General features: G+C 37.3%; 2 protein-coding genes across 2 annotated transcripts in view; one reads left to right on the top strand and one right to left on the bottom strand.

Annotated features, from left to right (window-relative positions):
- LOC104529613 (multidrug resistance-associated protein 1-like) overlaps positions 1-12,867 on the top strand; it is a gene marked incomplete at its 5' end in the record, with an annotated part of 30,936 nt that extends 18,069 nt beyond the window's left edge. The window contains 12 exon segments of the mRNA XM_010173961.1: positions 655-874; positions 1,368-1,522; positions 2,634-2,789; positions 3,833-3,954; positions 3,956-4,021; positions 4,875-5,001; positions 6,329-6,430; positions 7,270-7,413; positions 8,078-8,236; positions 10,712-10,878; positions 11,878-12,072; positions 12,547-12,867. Coding sequence (XP_010172263.1) covers positions 655-874; positions 1,368-1,522; positions 2,634-2,789; positions 3,833-3,954; positions 3,956-4,021; positions 4,875-5,001; positions 6,329-6,430; positions 7,270-7,413; positions 8,078-8,236; positions 10,712-10,878; positions 11,878-12,072; positions 12,547-12,658 — 1,725 coding nt within the window.
- A 4,648-nt stretch (positions 12,868-17,515) lies between these two features.
- On the bottom strand, positions 17,516-22,073 carry HSPA13 (heat shock protein family A (Hsp70) member 13; the record flags this gene model as incomplete). Its single annotated transcript, XM_029086476.1, has 4 exons — positions 17,516-18,281; positions 19,804-19,971; positions 20,583-20,796; positions 21,723-22,073. Coding segments are annotated over 4 exons (1,404 nt in total), but the record flags the coding sequence as incomplete, so codon positions are not given.
- Positions 22,074-23,089: the final 1,016 nt, after the last annotated feature.

The raw sequence follows: 23,089 nt of genomic DNA, 5'->3' as shown, positions 1-23,089 counted from the left end.
GAGGGTAGAAATAGGTGCTTGAAAAAAATGAGTTTGCAGAAGAGACAGAAGAGTTTGTGCCAACTAGAGCTCATTTCACTCCAGACCCTATAATGAAAACCAAGAACCTGTCATAATTCTGCTCCTACCAGATCTACCTTTGAAGTGGACTAGCTGAATTTGGCCCCATTAGTCCTCTTCCACACCAAGGATGAGAACCTTCTGCTGCTGACACTAATTTCCTTGTCTCCAGTAGCCCAGAGTGTTTTCTAAAGTTTCTAGTTCCATTGATGGATAGAGTAAGGTTTAGTTCATACAGACTGCTCAGGAATTGTACTCTTGGTTGGTTGGATGTTTTTTTTTGTTTTGGTTTTGTTTGTTTGTTTGTTTTGTATAATCTACAAGATGTTTTAAGTCTGACACTTGAAAGTGTCACAAGCAAGATTGGCTATGATATATATCATTAAAGAGTGGAGTATAGTGGGAGAGGAAACCTTTTTACAGTATGATTTTATATACCTAAGTGATCAGATTTAGTTAAGAAATTCTTTAGATTTACTCTGAATTTAATATATCCAATTCCCATTATATAATGTGCATTTGCATTCAACAACAATAATTATTGTAAGAGTAACTCCTTTTTTTTAATGTATTCTTCTTTTTATATACATTTAGATGAAAATGTCAGTTGTTGTGAAATACCTCCAAGCCTTTGACTGGCGATGGATGTGGCTAACCATAGCTGCCTATTTAGGACAAAATGCACTAGCCATTGGACAAAATCTATGGCTTAGCACCTGGACTGCAGAAACAGCAAAAGTTAGTGATTTCAGCGAATGGAAACAATCACAAAACTATAAACTTCGCATCTATGGGCTCCTGGGATTCATACAAGGCAAGGATGAGCATTTATGACTGTTTCCTCACCGTTTGCTAAGTTTGCTCTGCCTGAATGTGTATTAGTAAGAAATAATGCTGATTGTTTCATAAACAGAATTGTATGCAACACAGTATAATGGTTTAACCTGGGGAGAGGAGAAGAGAGATACAGACATGTAGAAGAAAATGCTATTTAATTTTATGATACTTCTGTGAATTCTTAGAACATCCAAGGGTAACCTAATGAAGTTACGTTGGCATCTCAGTGAGGAAGGAAATCAATATCGATATGTAGTGGCATGTTAGCATGAGAGACTTAATTGCAGGAAAAACATACTTTGAAGTAATAAGATGTATCAACAAAATACAAATATATACATTTGTAAAACTAAGATACGAAGTGTGACTGTTGGGTTGCTCACTGTGGTAGAAGACAGTGACAGAAACAAGCTACATCTCCTTTCTTTCCCCAGCCATTGATACTGTCTTTTAATTTATCCATTCACAAGGTCTTCTTGTTTTCTGTGGCGCTTATGTGCTGACCAGGGGATCCCTGTCTGCTTCTCGGGCATTGCATCATCAGCTGCTAGACAATGTATTGCACCTTCCTCTTCAACATTTTGAAACTAATCCAGTTGGTCAGATCATCAGTAGATTCACAAAGGTAAAGAGAAAACTCATACCTATTTTCCATTTTATGAAAATGAAGCTTCAGTCGCTACGGATTTAATTCCATTTAGTATTGTTGAAAAATTAAAGATATAAAAGTAAGTGAATGCAATATCTACCAATAGAAAGCTCTTTCCATGCATAAAAACTTAAAGAACTGTCTCAAGCTACGTTCTTACAAAATAATCAAAACATCTTATTAGTAGAAGTTGTATAGACTGTATCCAAGATCATTAGGAGGCCATTCCTCAAAGACCATTCCTGCAGTGCAGTGAGTTTACTGGACCTAAACCTGTTCTGTTTTTAAAAAAAACTATATTTTTCTTCAATAGTATATTGCATATCAGAATCAGATGTTATTGTGAAAATCAATTAATACATTAAATTCACATTCTCAGAGGTATATAGACTTAAAGTGAATATTATTTTCTATTTTTTTAGTGTTTTGGCTTTAATTGGCATCTCTAATACACAAACAAGTGTTATTTACTATGACTTAGTAATACTTCCCAGTCTCATCGTAACTAGATTGTTGCAATGCATTACTGATTACTTCAAATACAGTGACTGTTGATGGCAGTGTTCTCTAGAATAGACCCAAGAGTGGTTGTGTAATACGCTATAAGATTGATTTAGGTTTCACTCAAGCCCCTAGGCTTTGGTAGCAAAATATTATAAACTAGTTTTTAAAAAGCTTTACCGTGTACAATAAGAGATTAGTAATATTTCAGTACAGTTCTAGAATTATTAACAGGAGTATACAAGAGTTAGGTTTTTAATTCCTGTTGTCCTTTTCAATCTGATATGCTTACATAATCTAAATAGTATTGAGCAGCAAAATAGCAAGAGCTGTCTCTTTTTGACTTCACACACTCTGAGCCTGTTCTCTAACATACCACAAGTAGTCTAAAAGCTATTGTGTCTATTTCACTTTTAGACAAACAATATTGATATATGAATACACTCTGTTAGGATATAATCAGGGGTGATCCTGGTTATTTTTTATGGAAGATATTTTAGTTTGATTCCATTTTTAAAGGATGCTTTCTCAAGGTTTTTAGTGGAGTTTACTTATAAAATCTTGATTCTTCTGTGCTTTGTTGCAGGACTTATTTATCGTGGACGTACGATTCCATTACTACTTACGAACTTGGCTAAATTGTATACTAGAAGTTATTGGAACAATTCTAGTTATCACATCTGCGTCACCACTATTCATAGTGGTAGTTATTCCCCTGGGATACTTTTACTTTACTATCCAGGTAAGTGCATTAAGCTTTTATAAGGATTTCTAGATGCATGTGGATGAAATGTTCAAAACAAACAAGGATACAGGCTTAAATTATTCCTTATTGTGACAAAAACCCCAAACATATATATATATACACACACACACACACATACCGAACACATCTGAAACTGCTTTCAGAAAAAGTCTTCAGGCTTCTTAAAAGTAAATTAGAACATTTCTTGAATATATCCTGTAATGTTTAGGAACTTTTAATGACTTACATTTTTCTCTTTATATTTTCCTTTTTCTTAGGAATATACAATATTGATATAGATCCCACTAAGAAATTTGATTAAGTTACCTGAAAAAATGGAGTATATATTATAGTGAAAGTTGAAAATTAAAGGCTAACCCTAAAAAAGCAGATGTAAAGTAGAATGGTGCCTAAACTACCTGTGCTATTTTTTTGTCTAAGTGTCAGTTGTGCTACTGAGAAACCAAAAAGTAATGTTTCAGAAAACCTAATGGCTGCCTTCCTGTTTCTTGATGCTCAAAGTATGGTTTGTGATTAAAGACCTTAAGACAGTCTTACAATAAGAATATAGAGGAAGGAAAAGAGTGCGTGGATTCAGTCTCTGCTAAGGAATTTAAATACAGACATCATTACACTGAAGAAATAAAGGCCGACTTTCACCTGAGAAAGAAGTGGGACATTTCTAATTTTAAAGCTTACATAGAAGTTTTAATTGGTTGTTACACACCTCTTGTGGTATAGTACGTTCTCTATAGATTTGGAAATAATGTTCTCTTATTTTAACCTTGCCATTAATTTATATGTTGCAGTTATGTCAGCATTACCATGTTGGTGTGTCCCAACAGACAGATTTTTTTTTTTCTGTACTGTTTGTGAACAGCTTTTTTTCCTGTGTTAACACTTCCAAATTTTTAATATTCAAAATTTACAGAAATTACTTAACAGATTACTTAACTGGAAATAAACATGGCAAATATTTTAAACAATGTAAAAGAAACTGTAGCAACGTAAAATGTGTTTTGTCTGTACTGTTTTATTAGAGATACTACATAGCAAGTTCGCGACAAATCCGACGGCTCGCAGGAGCATCGCATTCTCCTGTGATATCCCACTTCAGTGAGACTCTTGCAGGGCGATCAACAATTCGAGCATTTAGCCACCAATCGAAAAAACAATGATGTTGTGTATGAGAACTTAGTTTACTTCTATAACAACGTCATCTCAAACAGGTACTTTACAGCAGTTCTGCATCTGTGACTGACACCTTCATCTGTAAAATTCCACAACTAAGTGTTTACCTTTAGTCAAGAGTAAATCCACTGAGAAACAGAAAGACAAGAGCAATTTATCCACCACTCTTTGTAATGAATGCATAGATTATGTCTAAGCACTAGAATGATTTCTTCTTTATGTAGCAGAAGCTAGCAGGTTTATAGAAAATAGCATATGCTGTCCTGAATGAAAATATTTTTAAAAAAGACAAAAAAAAGTTTACCAAGTTTTCCAATAGGTCATGAGCATGAACCAAGTTTTCCAATAGGTCATGAGCATGAACTATATTTCAACTAACATTTGCTCTTACAAGTTTATGAACAAATCAGACTTATATTTCAGTAGATGGAAGTAGTGGAAGTAACCTGATGTCTGTACCTACAGGCACCAGGTAGGTCTTGAGAGTGGAATCTTGGGTTTAAGGAAGTAAGTCGATTTCTTCTCCTTCCTTTGTGATTCAGTTCAGTTACAGGCAGAGATTACCAAGGAGATTTTCAGTTTTGGTTTTCAGTCATATACCTGAATCTTTTCCAGATAGGAGGAGTAGGAAAGCAATATGAGGAGTGAAGGGAGCACTAGCCAGGACTTTAGACCTGCATTTTGGTTTTAGCAGTGCTACCATTTCTACATATGTCATATTCCCTCCCCAGTCCATCTGTAAAATGGGAATGATAGTACTTATCTCTTCAGTAAAGTGGGTGAGTTGCTAATATAATGATCTCAAAGAGTCATTGTATTAGCAACATGTTCACTCTACTATAAAAAAAATTGTCAGTAATTCACTTTTTTCTTTGCCTTGATTTACTACAGGTGGCTATCTGTCAGGCTTGAATTTCTGGGAAATTTAATGGTATTCTTTGCTGCACTGTTTGTAGCACTGGCTGGAAATACAGTGAGTTCTTCTACAGTGGGTTTATCGATATCCTATGCTCTGAATGTAAGTAATGGTATAAATTTTTTGCTGCTGCCACATTACATATGAAAAGGGAAGAATATATACTATGAAGTTGAGTAGGTGAATATACATGATGGCATCAATGAAACTAAACCCCATGGGCAGAACAGAGTTTTCCTAAGAATTCCATTAATTCTGGGAAGCTTCACATTAATTCTTTTCCACTTCTGAATTTAGATGAAATAATAATTATTAAAACATAAAAGTCAGGTTAATGAAACTAGGTATCATTTATTTTTAGGTATTTTGTTAAAGCATATAAGAAGCCTAGGCATGTACAACTGTACTGCATGTCTGATTTCTTGTTCCTGTTCACTTACTGAATGTTATGTAGGAATGCTTACTTAAAAGTTTAATAAGATCATTTACTTTGGCATTGTCCTTGTAAAAGTAGTATGTGAGAGCCACATTTGAAATGTGTCTTGAAGTAAGGTAAACTGTACTGATAAGTTGCTAGTTAAAATAAATCTTAGGTATACACAAACTAAGGGTCCAAGTTTCTTTACTCTTGTGATGCTTAGGGGGGTCTAGTGGTGTCCAGAGTCTCACTGTGGTAAGTGCTTCAGAAACACAGCTGACAGATACTAATGAACAGAAATAACATTTACCTGTCATGGCATATCCACATCACTCCCAACTCACAAGAGTTCAATTTTCTATCACTCAGAGACAGAACAGTTACTGCACAGATTTTCATCTTCGTCTGATGTCAAATTTATACAATTCTTTATTTAGTTACATTCAGCATCTCAAAACTCTTAAGAATTCTTTTGGCTCACTTTTTTCCTATTGAAGTGGGAACATTTAACCATGGAAGTGGTACCAATTCTGTCTGCAGAAGCATTCCCAGTGCTTGAAGATGACAAATTTGGCAGATGTGGTAGACCAAATACATATCTCCACTACAAATTATTTTTTCTATATTGCTGGCTTTCTTTACCTAGAAAATAGCGCAGTAATGTACCCACATTGAGACATACATGTTTTTCCTTTCAACATATCGTACAATTACTGTGCACTTTCTCTTGATCCTGAGTAGTTTTGGATTTTTGGAGCTGCTGTTAGTGAAAATTACAATAGCCTTTGGTCAGTCTGAAAGCAGACCAGAATTGCTCAGAGGAGCACCGAGATCAGTGATTTTCTAAGTTACAGTTCATTTGGCATGCCATCATTTTCTGTATACTTTTTGGCTTCTGTGATTAAACACCCAGCATATGAGATGATAAAATTTAGGATACATTTTGAAATCAGTGTGCTGTATTCTAGTAAAGTCAAATTTTAACATTCTGTGATGCAACTATTTCCCCAGATAATTCAGAGTCTAAATTTTTGGGTGCGTAAAGCATGTGAAATCGAGACAAATGCAGTTTCAGTTGAAAGAGTTTGTGAATATGCAAAAATGGATAAAGAGGTGAGCATTCTTCTTAAAATAGAGAGCATTTGAATATTTAATTTATATGCATAGAAAACGACTAACTTAGATTGACTTTAATATCGGTGAGTGGTAATAGCAGGTGATAATTTGTTATTAAATACTTTCTCATTTTTTTTTACATTGAGAATAATATGTAGCTTCTTCATTGCATTTATAGACACAGTAGTTTTATTCCTATTTTGACCAGTAAATTTCTTGGCATCCTTCTTAGCAGTAGATTTTGTAGTAAGACTAATGCAGCTACAGCTCAGGTGAACTCTCTATGCTATGTGCAACCAAGAGGAGCATTTTAAGAGGGGAAGAGAGGCCTGTCAGACCCCAGCCTTTTACTCACCTCGTGTCTGGAGAGACATTTGTTTCAAACCAATCTGCCTTGGTTATTGTGCTTTTCTGAAAGTAGTGCCCATGTCAAGTATGGAGGCATAAAAGCCATGTTCTGTCTCGGAAACAAGACTCTTTTCTACTTCGTTCTCTTTGACTGGGATATTAGGCATCAGATTAAATCCAGTTCCTGTCAATTGATGAAACAGATACCAGACTATTAACAACTACTCATTTAAACTGGGTTTACTTTTTTAAATGAGTGTAGAAGATGTTAAAAAAACTCCACAACCCAAACCCAAAACCCCTAAAAGACCCAGCTGGAATGTTTCTGCCCAGTGTTCATGAAAGTAAGTTTGCCTTCCCTTATATTGCTTTGGAATTTTCCTAAACCTGCTAGGATTTTTTAAAATATATAAAATTTTCCTAATGTTTTTATTAACTTGTAACATTTTTACTGTCATATCCTGAAATACCAATGTTTTTAATTCCAGGAACCGTGGATAATGTTAAAAAGACCACCAGTGGGGTGGCCTGATAGAGGAATAATAGAGTTTGTTAACTACAAGGCTCAGTACAGGAAGGATCTTGGTTTAGCCCTGAATGATGTCTCTTTTCAGACACAGAGTAAAGAGAAGGTACTGTATATAATAAGAAATAAATCAGAGGTATAAAATTATGTTTCACAACTTTCTACTTCAAAAAGATTTCATATGGGGAGACTCCCATACTAGATACAGCAAGATGATGTTGAACAAGGAAGATGTTAAGTGGTTACAACATTAAAGAAAAAACAAATGAGAAAAGGAAAAGTATTTTCTCCTATGATGCAGAAATTCTTATCCCTGTAAGAAACAGATAATGTTTTATGAACTTGGCAGTTTTAAGGAAGATCCAAATTTGAAATTAAACCTCTTGTCCGCTGTGCTGAGTATTTATGTAGAGAAATACGCTGCCAGATTAGTGGTAATCAGTTTTGGGTTTGAGATCAAGGGACACCAAGTGAGACCTAGTTTAGAGTCATTTGTTTGAGTTGAGGAGTGCTAGACAAAAGGAAGGGGAAATGGAAAGGATTCCCACTGAACCAGGCATAGGCTGTACAGCTTCTGAGGGAGAGCTGTGATTGTGAGTCACATGTTCTGAAAGTGAGTTTTAAACAGTTTTATCCATCTATAGGATTGCATATTGGTGAAAGAAACTGAAGTTTTGAACTAAAGTTGAAACTGAATTCACTAATCATTTTTCATATAAAATATGTAGCATAGAAAGTTACAGTCTCTATCAGAAAACTTTCTGTTTCAGATTGGAATTGTTGGAAAAACAGGAGCTGGTAAATCAACACTCACAAATTGCTTATTTAGAGTTCTAGAGGGATCTGAAGGCAAAATAATTATTGATGGAATTGATATATCAACTATTGGACTCCATGACCTACGTGGAAATCTTAACATTATTCCACAGGTGAGATGTGGTTTTGAGATAACTTTTATTTTTTTTAACTAACACAAGACACTTCATTTTTTTGGCAGAAATTACAAAGTCCACAGGCTTTCAAGAGACAGAGGCATAAAACTTCAGTAGAATTTTACTGATCTTTGAAAACATGCTCTGCTATGGCCTATCAGGTTTTAGAATTGAATTTCTGAGAATCTTAAATATTTGATTAGACAGTAATCTTCAGTACTGCTGGCATAATGCTGTCCTGAAAAATGTCACAACTGCATGTTGGCAATTACATGGAAGAAGCCTCAAAACAGGGAGACCATATGTATGACATCAGGTTTTATTATGCCAGGTTTAGTTTAACAGTCTGAGCTAGCATAACTCATGTTCTCCAGAATCTGTATGTGTATAGCTACATACGGTGTTTTCAAGTCCCACCTGAAGGCAGAAATATTTTAAAATAACTCTAATTGTGTCCAAATAATGTAGGGAATAAAGTGATGTATACATGAATCATGTAATATGTATTTAAATTAACCTGCTATGGTCTGTCATGTAAAGCTGTCCCTGCTTACTTTAGAACAGGGTAGGAAACTCAAGATTAGTTCACATATCATTATGATTGTGTTCATGCTGGTAAACTGATTTATGTTGAAATGTTCTAGTATAAAGTAAAACCCAGAACCAAATTTAATGGGCACCTGAAGACGTTTTGCATGTTCCTTGAATGCCATTCATAAAACCATTTTTGTGCATGGGTGATGTTAACATCACTTACAATAAAGTTATCTGCAATTTTTCAAAGGAAGGTCTATTTTTTCCCCTAGCTTTTCTGGAGATTTAACCCTGGTAGTATTTCCTTTGTGTATCTAGCATAGACTCTGCGTGGACATGGGGCTAATATTTAAACCAAAATAGCTTGGGTCTTTCCAAGAGTGAGCTGAATAGAAAAAAATATGTATATATTCCTTCAAATCCTTGGCTGCTTTTCCTTTGAGAAATATATTGAATGATAAATTTTCAGGTTTTGATAACTTTTGGGTCAGAAATTACAGTACTAAAGCAAATTTTATTATGCTGCAGGACTTCAAAACACAATAATTCATACATGCTCGGTCGTAATATTTTTCTTGTTTTAAGCAGCTAATACTCTACAAATCTGTACAATGTCTGACAGTTGTAAATTACACAGTATTTTCTCAACTGCAGTTGCAGGTCTGATTTACTGTGGATGGACTATATTGGATCCACATCAAGACAACTAAACTGAGAGAGGTACAGGAAAGTTCAGTGAACTAACAAGCTGGGATCAGACAAGGAAACTAGAACTGGAAGGATAGAAAAATGGAGACTGGAGCTTGTGGAGAGTAGGTGGAGTCTGGAGTGTTGAACTGTGTAGGTTGGGACGATGGAGCTGGATGAAGATAAAAGTCTGGGACAGAAAAAAGGGCATGGCAAGATACCAAAGCTTTCAGTGTGCACATACTTTTTCAGATCAGTCAAATGTATTTCATACAAACAGTTTTTAACAATCATATTAAATTACAGATTTGCAAATTATTTTAATGGTGTTCTAATGCAAGTAATGTGAAGTTTAAATGAAGAATACATACAAGATCTCACACCATTTTAACAATCCTTTTTTGTCACCTAGCTGCCTCAAAATTATCACTGTTCTGCTTGCATGTAACTTGCTAGTGAATGTTTTTGGTCTTTTACAGTCTACCTATTGGGTCACAACCACTGTGACTGTACTTAGGCAAGGTGTCTGTTCACTGCCTGTTTATTAATCTGTGCAGATATTCATATGTTGTCAAGTACTGACTTCTTAAATTTGCCTTTTTAAGAAAAAGGCTTTTGTGTGCATCCAAAAAAAGTGTTTAGGCTTAACTACTGAATGCTTGTTTCTACAGTTGTAAGCGCTGGATGTGACCCACGTGCATCCTGGCACATACTAGTCTATGCGTACTTTTCGAGACATTCCCTGCTGTATTCAGTGCACAGAAGCTAGTGATGCTTATTTATGCAAAAATTGCTTTTGTTTTTATTGCTGAACATGTCACCTTTCCTGTGGGAAATTAAGAATATTTGACTTGTAATCATGGCCTTGTAATTTTTCTTAAGAGCGTTCAGGAATGTAGTATCCAGTGCTTCACAAACTGGACAATAGTAATAATTCATTTATTATTGCAGTTGCCAGGTGCTGGGCAGGTCTTTAGTCAGTCAGAGAACTGGTAGCACAGAGAATGTGTAAGAAATCTTTTGCTCTTTACATTTCACCATAATGAAGAACTGAGCACACTGAGACTCCACATGATTTTTTTTTTAATATTTTAATCCATCAGCTTCAAAATGTTACAATTTCCCTTGCAAAGCTACATTTCCAAAATTACTTGTCACAGTTACCTATGTTAATGTAAGGATTTATGGCAGACTGTTTTAGGTTTGTGTTGTTGTGTTGGAATTGTGCACTCACATTCTGCTGTTATTTAGGATCCTGTCTTGTTTTCTGGGACACTGCAGTCAAATTTGGATCCACTTGGAAAACACTCTGATCTTGAATTATGGGAGGTACTGGAACTGTGTGACTTAAAAGATTTTGTCCAGTCACTCCCAAAGAAGCTCCTTCATGAGATTTCAGAAGGTGGTGAAAATCTCAGGTACATATAAAATAACTGTATTGCAGTTATTTTCTGGTACTGTAAAACTGTGTTCCTTCCAGAGAATTTCAGAAAGTATCAGTATAAAAATTACACTTCTCCCATCATTCTAAGTAGAATTGTTTTGATAGTATGAGTTTCTTTGAGGTGGCCAACTGGTCACAACTGTATAAAGTCCTGTGCTGTGTGGGAAGCCAAGGAAGTAGACTATTTTCAGCCCAAGTGTATGAGTAGGTGTAAAGGAGTGGGGAGAGGCAATTCATGCACCTAATTAGATTTGGATAGAAAAGTGCTCATTTATTTAAATTAAAACCAACAACAAGAAAACAGAACAAACAAACAAAAAACCCCACCAAAACCACCAAATCTGGGAAAAAAGCAAAACTGCAGAGAGCTTATTCCTTTGCCTTATTTGCTTAGGCAAAGCAACTCATTTTTTCCTTGTAAAACATTACTCATAGTTATGTAAGGAGGGTGACACTTAAAATAAAAGGACTGTTAAGTTCTAGAAGACAAATACTGAAGCTTTCAGCAGCAAAGGGGCAGGTCTTAAATGGAGTGTACTGAATATCAACTTGAATTTTTTTGACAGATCATTTTCAGGAGGAAGTTTCTAGAAGGCATGCACCGCAGCTAAACATACAGGAATATACAAACTTCTACACATCTTCTTGAACATTATCAAAAAGTGGTTTAGCATTCAGTCTGGCTTATTCAGAGTCCCCATTATAATGTGAATACAGATGTTGAAAACAAGACTAGTTTTACGCCACAAAGTTCAGCCACAGGAGTTTAAAAGTCACACCTTATTGGTGTGTTATTGGTATGCCGAGCAAGAAAAAAATCAAAACTTTCAAAACAAGATGAACGTATTTCAGTAGTCTTTTTAGAAGTATAAAGTGTTGTTAAGAAAGATAAAACAGATAGGCTCCACAGTTTATATTGTTCTCCCTTTCCTCATTGTGCCTCACCTGACCTTCTCAAATGTATTTTTAACAGTGTTGGGCAGAGACAGCTGGTCTGTCTGGCCCGTGTTTTGCTACGAAAGACAAAAATCCTGGTCCTAGATGAGGCAGCAGCTTCCGTTGACATGGAAACAGATAACTTGGTGCAGTCCACCATCAAAAGAGAATTTTACAACTGCACAATATTAACTATAGCCCACAGGTTACATACAATCATGGATTCGGAGAGGTAAGTAAGTTTTGGTAAGCCATTTTGAAAATAAATGGCTTCCTTTAAATGCATCACTTTTCAGACTTACTAAATTATACACTCCAACTTTTTACCTTCAGATCTTTGTACAATCCAAGAAATCACAAAAGACTTGAGCATCAGTATTAATTAAACATCGATAACTGGTGTTCTGTTTTCCCCTTCTAATTACAGAATTAATATTTTTCCTGCTAAGGTACAGGTATGAGCTACTGTTAAGACCACTAAATTCTCTAGAGTAAATGGACTATACTGTAGAATTTTTACCAGTTAAGCAAAAATGCCATTTTCCAAAGACTTTTTAAAATGTAGGAGTTCTTAGCTTTAGAAACCAATTAATTACCTAGTGCGATGATATTTCTTCTAAGTAAGAGTTCCCACCAGTAGGAGTGGAAAATACAGTTGAATGGCTTGTCTTTCTTTTTCTGTAATCTCTCTGCTTTTGCGTTGCAGAGTCCTTCTTTTGGATGCAGGAAGGATTTTAGAATACGATACACCACATAATTTGTTACAACGAGAAGGTGCCTTTTCTGAAATGGTTGCAGAGGCTGGGATAAGAAGATAAAGAACACTAATAAAAGAATTCTTAATGAAGATGAGAATTCCTTACTCAAGTAAACGCTCGAGGGAGCTACTAGCTTACTCAAAACCTCCTCACAACACTTGCTGTTTACTACAACTACAATCTGTATATATTGATCAGGTTTCTTAAAATAACTTTCTGATTTTATACAAATCACTTATTCTGATCATATTGGCACAGGAACATAACAAAGCGGTAATTTTCATGGCATATTTTAACTGTTGCATTAGTAAAGACTAATTGAAAAATAAATCTTGTTGGTCACACACTCATAAAAAATGAAAACTGTTTATTGTGTGGACATACAGGCAGCTGTCACTTGGTGCTGATTTTTAGGACATCCATGCTTGCATATATGCTTAAGTAATATTTGAAGCTATAAACTTGCCATGTTAATCTTCCTTTTAACCTTGTGATTTCTGAATAACTGATTATTTCAAATAACTGAAAACCACTTCTTATGTATCTAATTGAGCATTACAAAATCACATTGTGAAAGAATGACAGAAAACGATGGAGTCAGGTGCAGCCATCTCTTTGCTAGTAGATTTTAATGGAAACCTCAGTTTGCAGCAGGACAGGTTATGGATTTCTACTGAAAGCATCGGTTAAACATGTCTGTGCTTCTGTAGGCCACATAAATATTAATTTCCATTTTTAATTTAGTTCCTGAAACTCTTCACATTCAGTAACTTGCACAAAACTATTAGGAGTAACTATTACCTTCTTAAAGTCTTGGAGAGACTGGTATGACAAAGTTTTTCAGGAGAGACAACAGCTTCCTGCTTTTCAGCTGTTTTCCTCTTCTTTCCTCCAACTCCCAAGTGAGGCCAACAGTGGCTTCCCAACAGAGCAGAACCTTCTCGTACCAACATTTAACTTCCCTGCAGGCTTTTCTGGGGATGAGGTTCAGAATGGCACCATGGCTCTGTTCTTCCCTTTCACAGGGAGAAGCATGGAGCAGAACCTGCTCATGCTCTGCTTCAATTCTATCCCCACAGCATTCAAAAAAAATCCCAGAGGCAGCATTTTCTCAGGTGCCTGCTTCCAGCTCTTGCTCTTCACTTCCCCAGCAGTATCACAGGAGAAACTGCAAAGAAGTTGAGAGGAAGCCCTCCTTTCCCTCACCAGAACTCCCACATTTCTGCCTTTTGCCAGCCATAGTTGATTGCTGGCTGTCAGGGGAAGGCTGGACTAGGGTTTGACTAGGAAAATGCTCTGTAGAATTTTCTCTGGCTATGTTTCTGGGCAGTAGTAGTCCATGAAAATTCTGGACTGGGTTTACCCTGCAGGCTAAAGGATTAATTTATGAAACACCATCATCACCTAGACCTTACATCTCCCAGCCTGAATCCTAAGATAACATATACATAGAGACCCTCTCACAGCTGGAAACACTGAAGGTCAATTTGGAACCTACTAGTGCATGCTTCCCTAGCTGCAACTTTTCAAACATGCTACTTGCTCATATTCTGCATGACCCTGTCCCCAGCCTTCTCTCTGCATATGCTGGGAGCTATTCCCCACATCCATCATGCAACTGCAGACCAACACCAGGAAGGGTCTGTTCCTACCCCACACCCTGTGATCCCACAGGCAGGGCACAAGCAGCATAAGCATAGGAGAGGTGGGACTGCTACTGCTCCTGCTCCCAACAGGAAGGGGGTAGTTGTCACCCTCTTTGCCCAGGGTTTCCCTCCCTGTTGGCATTTCCTCCTTCTCAGTCATTCCTTGCTTTTCCTTGTGCGAATCTGCACTTTTCTTCTCGGTTCTGTTCTTCCACCTCAAACTGCAGCTTGAGGAAAGAGAGCTTTTTGCTCTCCCACCCCAGTTCCTAACACTCCTCTGTGCCACTTCCAGAGGAAATCTGTCACTCCAGAGTACAGCAACTCCTTAGCAAGTTGAGGGATTACAACCTCATTCTCTAACCTCCAACAGAATGTAAGGAAGATACAGGGAAATAGTGCTGTTACAGTATTTCCCTAAAGAAACTGAAACAGCATGTCCAAGGACCAGAAATTGCTTTTATTAAAAACATTCTAAAAGGTTATTTATAAAATGCATTTCATCATCTGCACATGGAAACAATTCAGGAACATACCATCGATGAGGCATCTTCTACTTTCAGAATTTCAAGTGACAAAACAACCTTTAGCAATATAAATTTGTTACACACCTAACACCACAGGTAGCCATACTCAGACTTCAAGGATTGTTTGTAGAAAGATTCCAGCCCTAAAATATGAATTTGTTTAAGATACTTTTGGCAAGCAGTACATGCACATATCTGCAAATGTCCACTTAGTACAGTGGACTAACCTTTAAAATTTGACCGTTTGTGCCAAAATACAGTACTAAAAATCAAGAGATACAAAATAAATAAATTGTTTGAAGAAATCAGAAAACAAGTTAGTTAATAAATAAGGATGCATTGTGAGATATCCAATGTTCAGTAACCTTTCTACTAAAAAAAAAAAAATCTGTATAGAAATCTGAATAAATATTCTTTTGTGATTTTTTTTTTTTTTTTAACAAGTAAACAACTCGCCCTTCTCTTACAATTCCCAGATTAACACTGAAGGAAATGTAACTCCTCCAGAGTGAAGGAGTATGTGAAAGAAAAAGAAATAAATATTTCATTTATTTGCATTGAGAGTTTAAGAGTTTAAAGTTACTCCCAAACTCCTACCTAACTTAACCCAAAATTGCAAAAAGCTCTTAGTAGTTTAACTTCACTGCGATGTGTTTCTGTTTTTCTACAGGTCTTCTCATTTTACACGGTGTATTAAAAAAAAATTAAGACTGAAGACCTACTGTAACACCAGGAGACTTTGAGATGAATTTACAGCAGGGCAGAAGGAAAGGCCACAATGACTCCAAAGAAATTTGAATATATGTTGAATTAAACCCATACATTTATATCTGCAAAACAAGGCCCCAAAGAGCAGCAACTGCATACGAGAACTGTACTGTATAGTGGCATTCATCCATGATTTCACTGAAAAGGCACTTCTTTCAGCTCAGGAGTTGCAGTGATATTCACCGGAGTCCCTTACCACTCACTGTTTATAACTCAGTTTGCAACACTTCCTGTTGAACACATTATCACATCTTACTGGAAGTTACATACAGACAAAGTCATGTTCAAAAAAGGTACAAAGGAAAAAAATCCTCAAGTAAAAAAAAAAAAAAATCACTTTGGTTTTCAAGTCAGGGAAATTAAACAGATGTTAGCAATATTTTGGGAATCCACTGTGAAGTTAAACAATGCTGATGGAATGGTTGTGTGCAACTGTTATTCAATTTAAGAGGATTTTAATTGGATTACTTCAAAGGTGCGTTTAGACAATAGCTGTGCAAACAGCTGAATCAGCAGAATTGATTATGGCAGTGCCATAAATCAGGCCTACTGCCAGGAGAATAATCAGCCTATTTTAATATAGTCGTAGGTTAAACAATAAATCCAAACCCCACACTTTATCTTGGCGAGCTTAATACAAACAGAATTATTCTGAAGCATACCAGAAAAGGCTTATAACCACCTGTTACTAGAGCACACCTGATTAAGACTGGGTTGATGGATGTTGAAGCCAGTCTTAGCTGAATGAAGTGCTTTCATTGTAGAAAGTTCTACACATATAAAATAATTCAACTGGCCTTTAAGTATTAATTTAACCCTCCAAAGAGAGCAGAACTGTCACTTTTTTTTTTTTTTCAGATAATTTTTTTTTTCTCCTCATACATTTGCTAGGTAGCTGGGTAGCAAACTATTTGCCCAAAATAAAGTCTTAAGAAGTTCTGCCTCAAATCCTGAGTTACCCACACTGCTTCCTTCCCAAAAGAACAGCTGTGAGATAGAGCTACCACCTCTGATCTACGTTCAGTTTAGAGTGGGGATATGACTAAACTTAAACCAGAGATATGGGCTAAAAAGTACAAAATAGCTGGGTGAATTTTCATTTCCTAGGGCTACAGGAACTGGGCTTCATCCAGGTAGTCCCTTCTGCCCTGCACTTTCTCCCTGGAAACAGTACAGCTTGGGGTACTCAGGGGAAAGACACCACACACAGGTGGATGCGCTGCAGTGAAGTTTGTGTTGGTCAAATTCAAGGGCAGACATAGAGGTGTGGCTTTAAGATACATATAATTGCTGCAGTTTTCAAATAAGGCGGGGGAGGTATAAATAGTTGGCAATATGCCCTCGTTCTCTGGGGAGAACGTCAGTGGTATGACAGCAGCACCTCTATGTTAACCATCAAAGCCAGATCAGGAAGTAAGCCCTTGGAGACACACTGCATAACTCTAAATTAGCAAGAGCAAGTTTCTTAATACAGTTTGGTGACACATGAGACAGTTTGCCATATAGCCTCAGTAATACCATTATGCTGTTATGAACAGCAGAAGAATCAAGTGAATGCCTAAGTCTCATTCAAGCTGCAACATGCCTTTTAAAAAGGTGCTTAAATGCTCAAATGACTCAATTTAATAAATAAAGTTAAGCTCAACACCGCTAGTGCTATGTGTGTTAACACTGCTTCACGTTCTTCCAAAGTAAATATACTGGACTTGGGAAAACCTACAGTACCTTACCACATTACCTCTAACCTTTGGTCACACTCCCTCTATATTTAAACATATATCTCTTCAGGATTTGCTAATAAAATTTAGCAAGAAAATGTGAGTGTGTCATCACTACCATTTTCATCCAGTGTCCAATCCACAAGCAAACACAGGACACTTCAGAACTTAAAAAAAATAAAATAAAAAAATCAATTGTATCTTGAAAGTAACATCTAGCCTTAACACAGGCATCCAGTAACACCTAACTGGAATACATGAAAATGAATATAACATGGCTAAGATTAGGCTCCACTGCCAGTCAGGTAAGTAGGTACCCTAAGAGTATGTGGAATGCAATGGGGAAGAGTTTTATTTCAGTTAAAATTGGTCTTCCGTAAATGCTTATTAGGAATTTCTATAGCGCTGACTTGGAGAGGCCAGGACCCACCAACGATTCCTGCTTGGATAGCTACACCCGTTACAACTGCTAGATCAGGATCTACAGAGGTGTTGGGTTCCTTTCCAAAGAAATCCCGAATAACTCTGCGTATTTGAGGAATCCGGGTGGAGCCTCCAACTAACACAATTTCATCCACTTCTGCTTTGTGTAGGTGGCCTTCCTTCAACACCTGTTCAATGGGCACAAGAATCTTCTCAAAAAGGTCCTCATTTAACATCTCAAATAGCTTCCTAGAGATTTCTGTTTCAAATACTACTTCGACAAAGTGGTTCTCTACTTTTGAAGTGTCTCCAAGATTTTTCAGGTCTGTTGGTTTTTGTGAAGGCTTGCCTTCTGGCACAGTGTTTGTTTTTACCTCACTTTCTGGAAGTTCTTTTGTAAGCTTCCTTTCTGGCACAGTCAATGACACTCTTAGCGTAGTGGCTTCATGAACAGTCAAATTTAATTTAACTGCTTCCACAGCCTGTCTGAGTCGATGTATTTCTTCTTTTCTCGCTGGCAGAGAACCATACATTTGATGGAGCTGATCATATAAATACAGCATCAACCTCTGATTAAAATCTTGTCCTCCAAGTTTGTTGTTACCTGAAACATCAGAAAAGAAGGCATCAGAGACATCATCTTCAAAACTTCAGAAAGCAGCATGCTTTCTCTTTTACTGGGAGATGGTGCTTAAGGGCCAGAACAATGATACTAGCACCATAAGCACGGCGCTTACAGAGCTGTGAGAATAGACATGATTGTTATCCACTGAAGAACACATGATGGATAGTAATTTCCAGATTTTTATTTGGCAACTATTTTCAAATCTACCCCCCTCAGTATTTTTCTCCTGGAACTGCTCTGTTACACTGTAACAGAAAAAAGCAGTGGTTGTTAACCTAGAGGTATTCTCTCTAGAAGAAAACGTGTAACAATACATTTTTAGTTGGAAGGCTGTAACTGAAGTGCACTCTCACAGCAAATTGTTTTTCCAGCCAAAATTCCCAGTTTCAAGTTCTTCCTCTCTGCCCAGAATGGATTTTTTCTCTTAGCACTTCCACAGTACAACTTTATTGAGAATATTGTTTTAATAGTTTCAAGTTATTCAATGTCTTCATGCACCCACATAAAAAATTACCTGCTACTAAAGTATATGTATATACCCTGCCAAAGGCCGAAGAAAGTGATAAAATGCAAGCAATAAACTGCAAGCTCTATTAATAGATATATCTTATATTAGCCTTTGGAGAGAGAGAGGGAAAAAAAAAAGTATAATATATAACCAATTTCTACTGAAAGATTATTCTTGCATCATGTTTCCAAAACCTTTCAAACAATTGTTCATGCTTTCCACTCAACAGAGTTAAAAAAACGGCCTGCAGATTTTCACCTGTGTTGAACAATACTCAAAGTTTCTGCTGTTCTGTTTTGAGTGAAAACAGGAATTCCCTGAATGGGCCTCCATCTGAATAAATCAGAATGAAGCTGCTGAATATTTATTGCTGTTCCATTCTTACTGGACTGAGCAGCAGCTCCCATCAAAACTTGTTCCTTCAAGGCAACGCAGACAGTTAGCACCGCATCTCAGTCCTGTCTGAATCCAGGTCACCTTAAAAGCAGTTGTGCACTCACTACAGTTTGACTAAACACGGCTGTCAGAACTCTGCCAAACGATGAATCACTTTGGGACAGATGTTATCACAGAACTTACTTCTGGGTTAACAGCATGCACGTTCACAGGCCCTGCCCAACTATGCTGGAGCCATGACACAAGGCGAGGATGCTCTAAAGCACTGGTCAATGATTTAGCAAGTACTTCCAGCTTGGACAAAGGTAACAGAAAGATTTGTAACAGCCCCAGTCTCCTGTAATACACCGGAGTATTTTTACTAGTGGGCACAAAAGTCAACAGCCACAGATAAAATGACACCACAACTTATTCCTTTGAGTCAGCCAAAACCTGTGAATTTATCTTAATTGTCAAAACTACTCACAAACCTCATTTTGCATGAAAAGTAGCTGAGAACACTTTGGAGAACACTTTATGACAAGCCCCTCTAATGGTGACTTCAGGTGCACCTTCCCTTTCCCCTCACTCCTTGAGAAAGTAAAGCATTTTTCTCACCTGCCATGGCTCGTGTGAGGAACATCCCTCCCTGCTTGTTCAACAGAGATACATCCAAAGTTCCTCCACCCAAATCCACCACCAGAACATTAAACACATCAGCTTTGTGGAGTCCATAAGCCATAGCTGCAGCTGTGGGTTCATTGATTACTCGCAAAATTTGTAGCCCTACAAAAAGCAAAGTTACCAAGCAATAATCAGTCACAATTCAGAAAACTGCAGTTCTCGCATCATAATGACATTTACCATTAGTGGTTTGTTTGTTTGTTTTGTTTTGTTTTTAACCAAATTTACCTTAAGTAAAATGTAAAATCTAAAGGAAACTGTTTACTACGCTGTAATACTCAATTAACTCTTTTCCTTATTTAAGCCTAAAGTAGTACTACTTTAGCATCAGGGTGAAGTCATGAACCATGACTTGCCCAAACACATTTCTTCCAGAGAAACCTTGCTAAGGAGACTTATTTCACATGTTTGCTTCCATTTAAATTAAATGTCCAAGAATGCTCTGTATACTCTATCTGGAAATTACCAAAAAGACTATTTTCCCTGAAGTAAAGCTTATTTCTTCTAGCTACCTATGTCTGCATTAATCAGCAGCATCTGTTGGTACCCAAGAGTTCTCTGCTGTTCCTCACAATTGTTAATGGTCTGTTAAAACAAGTCCACTCTAAGGGTTCACCACAGATTCACTGTTTCTGTATCCTCCCCAAAGACTTTACTGTTAGTGAAACAGACCTGAAGGTTCACAGAAAAACACTGGAAGAAAGAGAGATCACCTGCAAGGTCAGCTGCCTTAATGGTAGAATTCCGCTGCCTTTCGTCAAACTCTGCTGGCACAGAGATGACGGCCTTTGAAATGGGCATGCCAAGGTAATCTTCTGCCATTCTCTTCAATTTCAGTAGCAGCTGAGAGCCAATATGCTCTGGAGTGACGTGAAAGGTTTCATTAGTGGTCACAGAAAATTCAGCTGATCCATTGTTGTTGAAAATCTAAGAGGAAAAAGCAAAACAACCCACAGGCGAGAAGTCTTTTTCTTCTGCTCTCCAACCCTGTTCCCAACAAATGTTTTATTTGCATATAGTCTGTTTATTCTGGAAAAATATGAATGTGCTTTTGCCACTTCCTGAATCACTTTTATTCCTTGACTAAGAGAATTAGGCAAAACATGCCACCCAAGAGGTCCGAGTATATCTAAAGTAGTGACACTCACTGTGCCCAGGTAAGACGCATCAAAAAAAGTTGAGGTCTAGGAACTGTGTAATCAACTTCAACACCACATTCAAAGATAAAAGTAATGCTTTTTAATCATTAGGTTTGCCCTACCGATAAAGCTTCACACAGGTTCTTCTTTCTGAAAGGAAGCAAACAGGTTGGTACTGGAACAGCTTCTCTTAAAAAGTAAAGAATTCATGACGTTTGCAGTACCTGAAAATTTGTCTCTTTTTCAGCAAATAATGCAATACATTTTTTAAAAAAACAGCTTTCAAGACCTGCTGCTGATCAAGTAAGCACCAGAAAAGTAATAGGGAAAAAAATGCACAGGGACAGAGAAGACATGACTTCTACACTTGTCTTTTATATATATATATATTTAATCTCAAGAAAAAAGTGAAACTTCAGCAAAGCACACTTAGAATTTCAAGCTGAAATTTATACTTTAAGAGAAGGTGGTGGAAGGTTACCCATAAACACATTTCACAGACAGGCTCCTCTGGAAAATGACTATCAGCTCTCGTGCAGATGAATGCGACTTCCACAACTGTTTCCTTCTCCCCTTTCTTGGTACGTCTTACGGTTTTCAGGCATATCAGATTTAATCAAACGATTCAAGGTCAGAAAATCTGGTCACCTACTTTGTGTTTCAAGCTTTCTAAAGATTACTGCTTGGAGAAAAACGAAGAAGATGGCTACTGACCTTAAAGGGATACCTGCTACTTTCACTTTTCAGTTCTTCTGAAGTGAAGATTTTCCCAATGAATCTTTTTGCATCATATATGGTGTTCTGAGGATTTGAATCAGCCAGTTCTAGGCCATCATATCCTACATACACATCCCTGTCTGTGAAAGAGACTATACTTGGTATGCTGTTGTGCCCATTTTCATCTGCAATAACCTTCACCTGCCCTGTTCCAGGAAGAAAGACACCAACAGAGCAGTAAGTCGTGCCAAGGTCGATCCCAATTACTTTTGGTGTAGGCATTGGTAAATATTGCTGTGCTAGATAGCCAGCTAACAAGAGAGCCAGAACAGCTGAACCTGAAACACAGATTTTTAAAAAATAGAGTTAGAATATCTACTGCTGCCAACTTAGAGGTCAATACAAGTTACACAGTATTATACCTTACACCTCATGCAGTTTTATTTCACATTCTGAAGCCTATTCAGCTACCTAATGAGTTTTCAGTTTCTTCAAAGCTCACCAGCAAGTTCAGGTCTCTTCATTCAACAAAAAGTTGTTAGAAGAGTCAAAAATCTTAGGTATTAAATACTAAACTTGTTAAAAAAAGCCCAAGAGGTACAACAAAGCCAAAAATATCACCATCCTATAATAAATCTTTTTCTCTCCACAAGGTGCTTCCAAAATATAAGGTTAATTAATATTTTTGGGGGAATTGCTTATGAATCACCCCCAAGGGACACCTAGTTAATGAGGCTGGACAGAGTCACAGTGACATGACAAACTCCCCATCCAAACCCTTTCTCCTGCTTCACTGGAAGTCTAAAAATTAGGAGATTCAAAACCATGCTAACTCCTCGTATTCCAGTCATCAGCTCACAAAGAGCATCCTCCCACCCACACCTCTGAATCTTTCCTATGTCTTGAAATCAAGGGGTAGACTAGTTTCTATGCAGAGCAGGATTTTTTTCTCAATTTTACATAAAATCAACAAAGCAAGAAATCCAAAAATGTACTACAAAGCAATGGCTCAGAGGAGGAAAAAAAAAAATCAGCAACAAACAAAACCTCAAGAAATCTAAACAGCTTAAATTTCGAAGGGTGGGTAAACTCTTTTGCCGGGCAGGGAAGGGCGGTCACAGCTGTGCTTCCCACAGACTAGTGAGAAGGAACAGGCTTACTTTCGGCCAAGGGATTTCTCAGCAACACCCCTCCGAGCACTTCGGCTTTCGGGACAGAGGAACGCACCCAACGCGCCACAGGACGCCGGGCCATCCTGAAAAGCCGCTCTGGGGCGACCACGCTGGCAGCAAGGCTGCGAGAGCCCCAGCAAAGCCAGGCCGCCGCCGGAGGCAGCTGACGAGACGCGCTTGGGCCCTGCCAGG

The sequence above is a fragment of the Antrostomus carolinensis genome, unplaced genomic scaffold (genome assembly GCF_000700745.2).
Source record: "Antrostomus carolinensis isolate BGI_N321 unplaced genomic scaffold, ASM70074v2 scaffold9888, whole genome shotgun sequence".
NCBI classification, from domain to species: Eukaryota; Metazoa; Chordata; class Aves; order Caprimulgiformes; family Caprimulgidae; genus Antrostomus; species Antrostomus carolinensis.
The sequence above is the reverse complement of the archived record's forward strand: the minus strand, read 5'-3'. Positions and strand labels throughout refer to the sequence as shown.